Source organism: Cervus canadensis, chromosome 11 (assembly GCF_019320065.1).
Source record: "Cervus canadensis isolate Bull #8, Minnesota chromosome 11, ASM1932006v1, whole genome shotgun sequence".
Classification (NCBI taxonomy): domain Eukaryota; kingdom Metazoa; phylum Chordata; class Mammalia; order Artiodactyla; family Cervidae; genus Cervus; species Cervus canadensis.
This window is the reverse complement of record NC_057396.1, coordinates 29,046,273-29,059,642: the sequence shown is the minus strand read 5'-3', so window position 1 is coordinate 29,059,642 and position 13,370 is coordinate 29,046,273. Positions and strand designations below refer to the sequence as shown.

Sequence of the window (13,370 nt, the reverse complement as noted above, 5' to 3'; positions counted from 1 at the left end):
GATTCATATCAATGTATGACAAAACCCACTGAAATGTTGTGAAGTAATTAGCCTCCAACTAATAAAAAAATTAAAAAAAAAAAATAAAAGAATAGTCTTTTTTCTAAACTAAGGCTTTGCTGTTATTTAAGACCACGTCCACCTACAACTTAAAATCACCCTGGCTTCCTCCTCACGTACTTTGGGACTCAGTCCCTTAGTCCAGGAGACCTCCTGCCTGTGGGGACCACATCTCTGCCACTCCCACCTGCTAGCCAGGTAAAGCCCTGGGGTAGGAAGCAGGAGTCCCAGGTCTAGTCTCGGCTCTGTCCTGTTACTGCTTGTCAATGCCGGAGCTGACAGCTCTGAAATGAGGCAGCTGGCATATGTACTTCCCGAGGTCTGGCCCAAACCATCAACTCGAAATCCAAAGGCATTTTCCAATCCAAAGGCATTTTCCAGGTTGGTGTGCTTTACCCAAAAGGTTTCATTTACTCTATTACATGTAACACCTACTATAGGGAAAGTATTAACAGGGACATGGAAAAGTGGTTCACATGTATATTACATCACAGTCCATACCAAACCCTCAACAGAGAATTATTCAGAAGGGAGGAGTTTTATTACTGTACTGAACAGGTCCCACTTGTTAAATCAGGCAAATTTTTACAGAGTGGCTGCTTTCAACCTTTTGGGGGACTAGGCAGAGCATTAATTACTCCAATAGCCAACTACCCTTCATAGGCAGTTTCTTCAAACTGTAGGTCATAAACTAGTGAGCCTGTGAAAGCACATTGGAGGGTCTGGACCTGCTTCCTCTGCTCCCCACAAAGAACAGAAGACCGCAAAACTCATCGTACTTGAAAGTAAGCCTTAGCTCACAAAACTTTTGTTTATATAGATGTATGCCTGTGTCTACATACACAAATATGTATAGGTAAAGAGGCATACCATAAAATACACTGCTTACTAGGGGCTGTAGTCAAGAGTTTGAAAACCACTCTTATTGGCAATGTTGGGGAATATAAAGATGTAAAAGAAACTTTTGATGTTTTCGAACTGTGGTGCTAGAAAAGACTCTTAAGAGTTCCTTGGACAGCAAGGAGATCAAACCAGTCAATCCTACAGGAAATCAACCCTGAATATTCATTGGAAAGACTGATGCTGAAGCTGAAGCTCCAATACTTTGGCCACCTCATGCAAAAAGCCAGCCCACTGGAAAAGACTCTGATGCTGGTAAAGATTGAGGGCAGGAGAAGAAGGGGGAGACACAGGATGAGGTGGTTAGATGGCATCACCGACTCAATGGACATGAGTTTGAGCAAACGCTGGGAGATGGTGAAAGACAGGGAAGCCAGGCGTGCTGCAGTCCATGGGGTCACAAACAGGCAGACACGACTGAGTGACTCAACAGCAGCAGCATTAAACTACAGTCTCCTCTTTCCTATCAACAGTCCCAGGAGAAACACCCATTCCTCCTCCAAGGTTCCTACATCTTTCCACCTCCCATTACAACTGTTTGTGCGCATACTGTTCCTTCTACATTCTCAGGCAACGCCTTAGATAGTCCACTCAAGGACTAATGAATAAACAAATATGTATATTTACACACACACAAATATATATATGTGCCTGCATGCGAAGTTGCCTCAGTCATGTCCAACTCTTTGCCACCCCATGGACTGTAGTCCATCAGGCTCTCTGTGCATGGGATTCTCCAGGCAAGAGTACTGGAGTGGGTTGCCATGGGGTGGGTTCCATTTCCTGGGATATTTCCGACCCAGGGATCGAACCCGTGTCTCTGGTGTCTCCTGTACTGGCAGGCAGATTCTTACCACTAGCACCACCTGGGAAGCCTATGTATATATATAAATATATATATTATATTATATATTTATATATATTATATATTTATATTTATATATATATTTATATATACACATACACACACACATCCTTGTTTCAGATAAAAAAAACAAATTTCCTTGAAAATAGGGCTCCTAAGAAAAAGGAGTTATTCACAATGGAACCTTTAGTATGTTCCTTTCTTGGCTTGCCCTTGTGGAAATAAATCCCAGAGTAGTCTATTCCTACATAAATTACTGTAGCTTGCTTGGTGGGGGCAGGGGACGGGGGGCGAGGCGGGGGTCACATCTCCATCACATCACACGGCTGACACAACCAAATGGAAAAACCGACATAAAAAGTGCCCGGCACAGCTCCTGGCTCCTAAGAGCTGCTTAATAAACACTTGTTTCCTGTGAGCCGCTCCCTTTCTTCAGGGGAAGGCAGACGCCCCAGCCTGTTGCCCTCACTGCTGAGGGACCAGAAGAGCACTCGGTCCCTGGCATGGCTGGAGAACCAACCATTCATAGTCCTCGCGGGTACAGGAGCAGTTGGACACGACCACCGGCCGGTCGAAGTCTTCTCCGTTAAAGCACGTGGCATGGGGGGTCCTCCGCTTGAAGACAGTCTTGTGCCCCAGCAGACACTCATTGCCCCGCTCATCAGATGGGGACCATAGCTTGTAGTCGTTCTCCGTGCAGGGGACCCCTGAGGAGGAGGAAATGTAGCATTACGGGCATGCTCACGCGGCGTTTCCTGTCCTGCCTGCCCCGTGGCCCAGCCACCCACTTCCTGGGCCTCTCGCTGCCGCCCAGCAGGCGTGCAGGCCCCGGAGCTGCCCTGACCCTCTCGCTGGCTGGCTCTGGGGCCAGGCAGCACCTGCCTCTAGTGTCCCCAGAAACACAGATGTCCGCCTGAGAAACCTGGGAGGGAGCAAGCCCCCCTGGCGCTCACAGTCGAAACTTCTGAAAGATTTGAGCAGATTCTGCAGTTTCCTTTAGAACTGGGTCCCCAGAGGTGTTTGTCTCTGGGGAGTTAGGTCAAGGCTGGACTCCTGAGAGGTGGCATCACTGAAGAGTACTGTTCCCTATCAGATTCCCAGGATGGCATGGACGCATCTGTAGTGTGGCCCATGAGCAAGAGAATCCACTGTCACTGCTTGGAAGGTGCGGGACCTTCATGGAAGGAGGTGGAGAATTGGTCAGACAACCTGGATGGTTACTCCATCTACTCACATCCACTCAAAATTTAAAAAGAGTGGTTTCTACAAGAATTCCAAAGTACACCAATGTCTATATTAGTAGTTTATATCTTTTTTATATGTGTGTCTTTTGGTTAGATTAAATGCTGCCTGGAACAGATGAACTACTGTCAACTCAACGCCATCCCAATCAGCAAGCATTTATTAAACCCTTACTGACCGTAAGGCTATCAGGCCATCCAGTGGGTAGAAAATAAAGATGCACAGAGAAGGTTCTTATACCTGAAGACCTATGATCCTATTGATGAGGGACGACACGCAAAGCGCGGCAGACACAAATCTATAATTCAAGGTGTGAAGAGTACGCGTCCGCTCTGGACACAGAGAAGAGGGCAGAGGTCTGGCTGGGTTATTAGCAGCCAAGTGCACTGGGTCCTGATCCATGAAAAGGATTTCAGCTAGCAGAAACTGAATAGGTAGCCCACAGAGCATTCCAGGCAGCTGGAATAAGGTCAGCCATGGCAGAGAAGGAGCAGAGGGCAGGGTCACGTGGGGGCAAGAAGGAAGGAGGATGCTGCGGAGGTTTACTCTCCCTGCTCCCTCACTGGCAGGTCCTGGGCCTGGGCCGGCAGATGGAAGCGAGATCCCAGACAGCCATGAGAGGACCCTGCACCATTAGTAGAGTTTACCTACCAAATGTGCCAAACTGGAACTGCTACTTTGGAAGAATGGTTTTCAAGCATTTATTCATTCACCTGTTCAGCACACATACACCTAAACCCAACCTGTACCCAGGACCGCACAGGAAACGAGGATACAGAGAACGCACGGCCCTGGTAGGAAGTGCCTGAGTAACTGCCTCTGAATCTCTCGTTCACTCACTGCATACGTGCTGTCTTCAGTGGATTACAGACCCTTCTGAGAGTATCTAAGCTGATGTCGATCCCAAAGGAGAAGATCTATGTATACATACAGCTGATCCACTTTGCTATACAGTGGAGACTAACACAGCATTGTAAAGTAACCACACTCCAATTTTTAAAAAAAGGTACTTCCATGAAAAGGGCCACGGAGGCAGGCACTTACCCAAGGCATTTGTGGCATTGACCTGGAGGATCAGCCAGCTGTGGATGTTCTCCTTGTTGGAGCCGAAGATGGTGAAGACAGTACTCTTCTCGCCAGGCTCCGTAAGGAGCCCGTACACAAACACCGGCTTCTCCGAGAAGACGAATGTGGTCCAGGTCTCCCCTTCATTAGTGCTGTACCTGCCCAGGTGTAAGAAGAGGATCCGTGCAGTTAAAGTCTGGGGGTAAGACCCTGGTTTCCGGATAACAGCCACCTGTAACAGGAACCAGGGCTCCTTGGGGCAGCGGCTTATCCTGGAATAATGCCAGGGAAGTTTAAGGTTGTGCTAGAAAGCATGGAAACGCTCAGAGACTGATGCTGTCGATGCAAAAAGAAATAGGAGCCAGCCCCATGGGGCTCCAACTGGCCAGGTTGGGACAATGTGAACTTTAAAAAAAGAGAAATGATGGTAACAGATAATACAATGAATGAAAACAGGGTATGGGTCTGTACAGAATAAAGAAAAAAGGGAAGAGAAGGGAAATTATTATATCACAGTACTACCTATTAATTGTTAAAAAACAATGACAGAATGAGAAAAGTGACTATGCTGTAACCCCACTGCAACAACCAAGTCAGACAAGATTATCTCTGGATGCCAAAAACACTGGGTGAAAGAATGTTGGGGACCAGAGCATCCACATGGTCTAAAGATACCAACTCACTCACTGCAAAAGAGGAAAGGTTAATTTACAGTGGATGATCAGAGTTACAAATCTTGCAAATTTAGCAGCACTCAAAGTGGGGCAAGACAACCTGATGTCATGTACCTCTCGGATAAAGCACTGAGGATGACGCATCATCTAGGCAACAGTCCATGAACTGCATGAATTGAAAACGTGGAATGTTCTATGTGACAACTGGCCTGGAATCTTCAAAACATCAAGGCTATCAAAAACCAACCAAACAACCCAAGAGGCAGAGGAATTGCTACAGATTAAAAAGAGACTAAAGACAAATGTAAACCCTGACTGAATCCTAGATTAGGGGGAAAAAAAATCAACAGCTACAGATAATATAGGACAACTGAGAAAATGTAACAGTCTATAAGTAATACCTATAGTAATGCCATCATCATTGGCATTGGATGGCATCACCAATTCAATGGGGATGAACTTGGGCAAACTCCAGGAGATGGTGAAGGACAGGGAAGCCTGGCCTGCTGCAGTCCATTGGGTTATGAGGAGTCGGACACAACTTGGTGACTGAACAACAAAATAAATCATACTAAGTTCATGATCATTTTCTCTGGCATGATAGCAGCATTCTCATTGTGTAGGAGAAGACTTTTATTTATTTAAGATATGAGTATTGAGCTATGAAGGGGTACAATATCTGCAACTATTTTTCAAATCATTTCCCCCTAAAAGGAGGGATGGATGGATGGAAAGATGGCAAACAGGATAAACAGATGGCAAAAGCAAAGCAAACAAAACATTAACAACTGGTGATTACATGAGGTGTAAGTGAAGGTAACGTGAGTACTTTTTTACACAACTTTTCCAACTTTTCCCATAGTCTTAAAAATTAAAAGTTGGAGGAAAGTGTGTCCTGAGAAAAGGCAGACTACATCAGAAAAAGTATGCAAGCCCTCTTGGGGAAAAAAGCAGCCATGAATTCAATGTATTGATTTTAAATTAACTTTTGTATTAAAGACAAGGAGGAGGAAGAGGAGAGGAAAATGTGCCTGGTATTGGCGTCATCACCTAGCAAGCTGGTGAGAAGCTCACCATAAGAAACCTCTCAACTAGAGTGGGTTCAATTAGGGTCACAGAGCTACTGGAACTCTCCAAAATCCAATTTAAACACAGAACTTTTCTTTCACTTTTCTCAAGTTTTTGAGATTTTACTTTTACTCAGGGTCTTAATACTTGATGTAAATCTTTTTACGTCATTCAATTCAAGCACTTCCTCTTGAGATTACTAAAACTGGTACTTCTGCAAGGGGGCTACGGGTTAAACTGTGGTCATGGTGGGGGTGGAGTGGGGACAGGGCAGAGGGAACTGAGCGATCTCCTCTACAGATCTTTCTAAGAGGAGAAATTCTCTTCTGGCTGACGTGCTTCTGGCTTAAGCTAATCTGAAGCAGATAAGGAGATAAATTAACTTAGTCTCCTTCTTGCGACAGGGTGATGAGCTAAAGGCTTTCAAGCTCAGTCACATCTGACTCTTATTGACCTCATGGGCAGTAGCCCAACAGACTTCTCTGTCCATGAAATTTTCTAGGCTAGAATATTGGAGTGGGTTGCCATTTCCTACTCCAGGAGATCTTCCCAACCCAGGAATCGAACCTGTTTCTCCTACGTCTCCTGAACTGCAGGCAGATTCTTTGCCACCGTGTCACCGGGGAAGCAAAGGCTCAGTAGCATCCTTAAAGCAACCTGAACCCGCAGAGTCGGTCTGTCAACCAGACACGATGGAAGCCACCCCTCTGCTCTGCGATCACAGTGGGAGTCTGTCTACTTGCACACCATGTAGGTAATTCTGTTGAATAGCTCCTCGAACCCAAGATAACCTCAGGAAATGAATCACCCCATTTCTTGAGAAGTTCCCAGCAGACTCTGACAACAACATTATTACTGAGACTAAAAGCAGGTGCTCGGCCGAGTGCAGCTTTGTACTTAAGAATAAACTGTGCCTTTAGAAAACAGAGCTTTTTCAGAATTTTGGAGAAAGGGCAGTCACATCATCAGCCCAACAGTTAAGGTAACATCTATTCTGGGCTGAATTCTGGTCTCTGAAGGAGAACTTATGCTGGTGAAGTGAAAATGACAGGGACCTTGCAAGAAAACAAACCAAGACATCTTTATATTCCTAACAGGCATGGAAGAGGATGTAGGGCCTCGGCCCTTAGGAAGGAAGAATTCAAAATATTCAAATAAAATACAGACATAATCTCAAGGTCAAAACTCTCCAAAAGATGAGACTATATACACAATGATGATAATAATATAATATAACCAAGATACACTACAAGGGACGCAGTAGTAGAAACTCAAAACACAAATCCATGGTTCCACAGAAAGGTCCTGATGAGCTCAGACTTTTAAGGAACATATTCAAGACGAGAAAAGAGTCATATAACCAAGGGCAAAACCTTAAAGAGCCGTAGCAATCTAATTAATTTTAGCTGTAATTCTTCACACTAGTAATCTGCAGGAACAGTGACCAAACAACTCAAGCTCAAAATAAGCCAAAGATAATGCTTCAAATTACCAAAATAATTGGCAGATTAGTGGGCAGTGGGACATGGGTTGGTTTCCCAGCAAGTTCTATAAAGAATCAGAATGGAATGGGATCATCCATCTGATGGTTAATGGTATAAATAGCGATGACAGAGAAAAGCAGAAGAGGTTAGTCAATTTCTACGTTGGATTTATCTTTATTAAGGAGAATGATCTTCAAACTGGACAAAGCAGGAAAAAAAAGGAAGTTAAAGGAAAATGAATATGAAATAAAGCACATTTGAGGGAACTGAAAGATTTAAAGGAATGACTGCAAAGTTCCCTTTAATAATCTCTAAAAAGAACCACAAGAACAGATGAAGATCTCAAAACTAGATGAGAAAAAAGTAGTTTTATTTCCCTTAAGAAGAAAAAGTGGTTTCAAGAATGGACTATGAAACAGCTGATTTGAGAGAACTTAGATATGAAGGAAGGTAGAGCTGGGAACACACACAGGTTCACACACAAGTCATAACAAATGAACCCTGTTTCTTTTTCTTGGGGTTGATTCTTGACTTGAGAACAAGGTAATGATAAGGGTGTTCCTGTCTTCATAAGGATATTCGTGGCAGTGGGCTGAGGGGACAGTATTGACTAGGGAGGGGCATGTGGATATTTTCCGGGGTGATGGAAAAGTTCTCCATCCTGACAAGCAACCTTCAGAATGGATGAAATGGTGTATTTAAGATAAGAGCATCTCATGGTGTGTAAAGGACATCTCAATTAAAAACATAATTTAGTAGAAGCTACCAGCTTGAGAAGGCTGTCAAAGTGTAAAAACAGTTTTAGGTTTTTATTAACAGAAATCAAGTCTCTAGGATCATGTGAGTATCAATGCCAATGGGATGTGTGTTTCAGGCTGCTGGAGGCAGAACGGGCCCCCTCATCTTAAAACCCTGATAGTGTGAGAAGGACCCAAGAGAGAACCTACAGAGTGTAGATTCAGGATCCTACAGCACTGGAGGGAAGGAACTGGGGCAGTCTGCCATGGATGGGAGATGCTCTCCGGGGAACAGGCAGGGGTCCTCAAGCATCTGAAAGGCTTTCAGCAAAAGAGGAAATACCTGTTGGGTGCATCTCCTGGAAGCAGAGCTGAGCCCACTGCACGAAATGGGAGTGAGTAAGATTTAGGCTCTCTCTGACCTGAGAACTTCCACTTGTAAGGGAATAGATAAATAGAGTGCATGAACACATGAACAATGAATTGTCCCAAGCTGAAATAGAAGCTTTTTATTTTTCAATTTGGCGAAGTCTCCATCACTAGAATTATTCAAGCAAAGACTGGGTGATCATCCATCACAGACGACAGGCAATTCTTGCAATGGATGGCAGAAGACAGAACTAGAGGACGTAATGTTGCCAGATTCCTGCTGCGTATCTCCCCGTGGACATCCCACAGCCACGTCAGTTCACCTGTCCAAATCTGCACTCAGCCCCCTGTCCTTCCGGCCGACGCCTTTTCCTCTGCTTTTCTGTGAATGATATGACAGGTCATCTTGACCTGTCACCCCTCAGCCCCTGCAAACCGTCTGGTCAAAAAGCAACTCCTACAGACTTAGTCCTGAAAATGCTCGGTCCCCATCTAAGCAACATCTCTCACCTCCAGTCTTGGTCCTTTGGAAATGCATACTCCTGGGCTTCCCTGGTGTCTCAATGGTAAAGAATCCATCTATCAATGCAGGGGACATGGGTTCGGTCCCTGGTCTGAGAAGATCCCACATGCCTCGGAGCAGCTAAGCCCGCGAACCACGACTGTTGAGCCTGTGCTCTAGAGCCCAGGAGCCGCAACCACTGAGCCCTCGAGCTCTGGAGCCCGTGCTCCTCAACGAGAGAAGCCACAGCAATGAGAAGCCCAGGCACTGCAGTTAGAAAGTAGCTCCCGCTCACCCCAGCTAGAGGAAAGCCTGTGCAGCAACAAAGACCCAGCATGGCCAACAATAAATAATAAACAAAAAGTTTAAAACATTCACACTCCTCAACCTTGCCAGAGCCATCTTTCTATACAAGCCATGTCGTTCTCCTATTTAAAACCCTTGAAGGGACCCCATCCCTTCAAAAGCAAAGTCCAGTCTCTCTGGTAAAGCACATAAAAGTCCTGGGGGGTCCTGGCCCCTTCTCACACACCCACCTCGGGTCTCACTCCTCACACCTCCACCCTGAGATCTACATTCTATCAACACTGAAGACTTGCACCTTCCACTGATTCATGTTGGTCTCCCCTAAAGCTCTTTCTGACCCTGGGACAGTACCCCAGCATTGTTATTTACCCGTGAAGTCTCAGCCCAAGGTTCCTCTCCTCCCAGAAGCCTGCCTGGCCCTCCTTCTGTGGTTTCCCCTAGGACCCTGCACTCCCCTCTATACCTGTAACCCAGCAAGACCCTATGATGCCTCCCCCAGGCAAACCCCTCCCCCAGGTTCTCCGCTGCAGCTCCTTTCTGAAATATATGTAAGAGTGTCTGATGCACATTTCCTGAGCTGTTTTACAGATGCTAAAACCACCACCAAATGGAAGATGTTGAACGACTTGATGACAATGAGCTGAGCGTAGCTACTGGAGCCTAAGGATGGATAATGTGAGCCCCTGTGGCACCACACTGTTACCTCAATATCAAGCAATCAGAGAACTTTGCAGGGCTGCTCTGTGTGTGCGCGCGTGCGTGTGTGTGTTCTCAGTTATGTCTGACTCTTTCAACCCCATATATATGTGTGTGTGTGTGTGTGTGTGTGTGTGTGTGTATATATATATATATATATATATATATATATCTCCCAGCAAGCTCCTCTGTCCATGCAGTTCTCCAGGCAAGAATACTGGAGTGGGTTGCCATTTCCTAATCCAGGGATCAAACCCGCATCTCTTCTCTCCTGCGCTGGCAGGCAGATTCTGAACCACTAATGCCACCCGGAAAGCCTCATCTGGTCTTTACACACTGCTACATTTAAAATGGATAACCAACAAGGACCTACTGTCTAGCACAGGGAACTCTTCTCAATGTTATGTGGCAGCCTGGATGAGAAAAGACGGCGGGGGAGAACGGAATATGCATGGCTGATCCCTTCATTGTCCACCTGAAACTATCACAATATTGTTAATCAGCTATACTCCTACACAAAATAAAATTTTTTAAAAAACGCTCCCCTGAAACCCATCAGGGAGCTCAAGCTTTTTGAGCACTAGTTGTCCTGGACTCCCTGTCTGATGCCTTACAATAAGTGCTGCTCTTTTCTTTACCACAACCCAACGTCAGTAAATGGGCGAGCAGACCCAAGTTTGGTTCAGTAACATACCTACTTATTTAATGACCTGATTTTTCAGTATCTTCTACAACAGCTACCATTTATCAGGAATAAGACCTCTTACTCACTTTTTTGCCGCTGGCAGACAGAAGGGCATTAATTAATATTTTATGTTACAGGAAATTAAATGAAATGCATTTTATATATATATATATGTATATATATATATATTACCCCATTTATCAGTTTCTCAACAGTTAAAGACTGATAAGAACACCTCCTCCTCTATAACTCAAGGGGCTGAAGAAACCACAACGGGGGGTAAATGAAGTGCGGGGTGACTCTCAACCATCAAAGTTACTATGAGATCAGGTTCTGCAACCAAACAAACTGGTTATCTGCCACCTCTCACATTCTGGTACTGTGAGGCTGCTTCCAGAACTCAGGTCTAGGAAAGACAGCTGCTCTGCTGGGCGGAGTCTTGGCAGTGGCTTTTCGGGCCTCACAGAGGGAAACCCTATGCAATCTGAAATCTCCTATGAGGAAAGAGGCTTTGGGGAATGTCCCCAACTACTATTATTAGTAGTTACTAATAATATCCTTCTGCTGACAGGCGAGCCACCGTGAAGAAAAAAAACTGATTGTGTCCCTCTCGGTCAGGCTGACCAGCTAGGGTTTGGGTTTGTTTTTGGTCAGAGTGTAAAAACAAAACACCCCCCTCTCTGAAGAACACTGATTCTACACAAGAAAGACCTGTAAACCCCTGAGCAGGTTCACGGTGACAGCACGCTGAATGAAGGGGTACGCGACTCCCAGAAGAAGTTCTTATTTATTCATTTCAGACATGCAGGAGCAAAAACAAACTGTTCCTCTTCTTACTCTCAATTTCAATTAACAACAACAAAAAAAACAGCCTCAGTGGAGAATCACAGCAGAAGCTGAAACAAGTAAGTGTAAACTCTTAGTTAGCTGTGCTAATTAGGGAGAGAAAGACATGAATAATTAAAAAAAAAGAACAACCAAAAAAAAACACAAAAACCCCACCTAAACTTAAGTAAGGTTCCAACCTCTGTTCCACTAAACCTCTTACTAGAGTTAGCTGCTATCCCTTACTCCCTAAGGTTGGGTAAGCTTTGGGTCAGAAAGCTTGTCCCCCGGTCTCCCCCTCCAGCTAGTTAAGAAACATCTCGGAGCCACAGTGGGGCTGGCCAGCTCCCAAAGGATACCTCACTAACCTCTGTATCCTCTCTTCCTAGAACAACAACTGGCTTCTCATGGATATTCAACAAATGTTTGTGCAATTGACCTAAAATGATGCCTAACAAATATGTTCAATTTCTGTCCAGTGTGAACCTGAACTCCTGACAGTCACATTCTCACCAGGTTGCACACATCTGGGGACCCCCTGCCACGCACATTTGTGTTCCAGGGATTGTCACTGACCACAGAACACACAGAACTGCCCCCGACCCCCAGGGGTTTGTAAGACTGCCATGCTATCCCAACCCTTCCAGTTTTATTACCCAGGAAAAAAATCAAGCAATGTTGGAACACTAAGTGTGCATGACCTATTTATCAAACAATCAAACATTTACTAAGTGCCTGCTAGCCTGCGTAGAATAGAAATCCTTGTCTACAAAGACCGTGTTAATGAGTTGAGGAATTCAGGCATATGATGAAAAGGTAACTAACAAACGGAGGCAGCATGTGATGAATGCCAAATCAACGAGACAGCTGCCGATAAATGCCATGAGACTCGAAGGAGGGAGCCAAGGCCTCGGCTGGGGACACCAGACTTAGAAGGGTCTGAAGCCCTAGACTAGCAACAAAAGTCTAGTTGAGTCAGAAGGAGCCTCCACTCATGTGGTTTAAAGATCTGAACTAATTACAATAGGATTTTCTGCTTCTCTTCTGATGAGGCTGATAGCACACAGGTCAAAAGCAGAGCAGCAGGAGAAGCAAAGGGAAAAAAAAAACAAAAACCCTGTGAGCAACACACAAATGCCAGGTGGCTGCACCATACAGGTTTTGGCCCAGCACAGACTGATATTTGGGACACATGCACCTGTCAACAGGAGGCCTGAACATATTCTCAATTTGCAAACGCGTTATTTGAACCATACCTACAGACACCTCCAAATGAGCTGGGCAAACAAAGGAACACTAGAGTGCCCATCTCCCGCATGTCTACGACCCCAGTCATTGTTCAGAGTCGGCGGAGGGCACTGTGATCGTCTGGCAGCAGGTCTCATTTCCTGATCATGTTTTGCTGCAGCTAGCTAGCAATGACTCTGCGTTCCCTGAGCACATATGCGCCGACAGATGGTGTAAGAGGACCAGAATCACGTTAACTGCTTCAGAAAAGCTAGTTTGGAATGCAAATGTAGTCTGGAGGAGAGTTAAACAGGGAAAATCAGGAAGTGTGTCTCTGCAGTCTGACTGCCACACTCAGAATGAAATGTATTCCTGGGCGGTCAAACTACCACGGAAATCCCTTACCATCCTCTTCTCAGAGTGTCCTGGATGTCACACTGTGTACTTATGTGTCTTAGCACTAGAGGATGGACTCCCTGAGAGTGGAGGAAAACGTCCTATTTCTCTTTAGACACATGTCACCCAGCACCACCAGTGCTTGAGAAACGTGTGAGATGGGAATTAACAAATTAATGGATAAACAGGGACTTCCCTGGCGGTCCAGTGGTTAAGACTCCATGCTTCCAATGCAGAAGCATGGGTTTGATCCCTGGTCAGGGAACTAA

At 45.2% G+C, this 13,370-nt stretch overlaps 1 protein-coding gene across 1 annotated transcript in view; it reads right to left on the bottom strand.

Moving 5' to 3' along the window:
- SORL1 (sortilin related receptor 1) overlaps positions 1-13,370 on the bottom strand; it is a 159,459-nt gene that overhangs the window by 78,820 nt on the left and 67,269 nt on the right. The window contains exons 13-14 of the mRNA XM_043481534.1: positions 4,112-4,290; positions 2,346-2,532 (exon numbers count right to left, since the gene is read on the bottom strand). Coding sequence (XP_043337469.1) covers positions 2,346-2,532; positions 4,112-4,290 — 366 coding nt within the window. The remainder of the gene's footprint in view (positions 1-2,345; positions 2,533-4,111; positions 4,291-13,370) is intronic.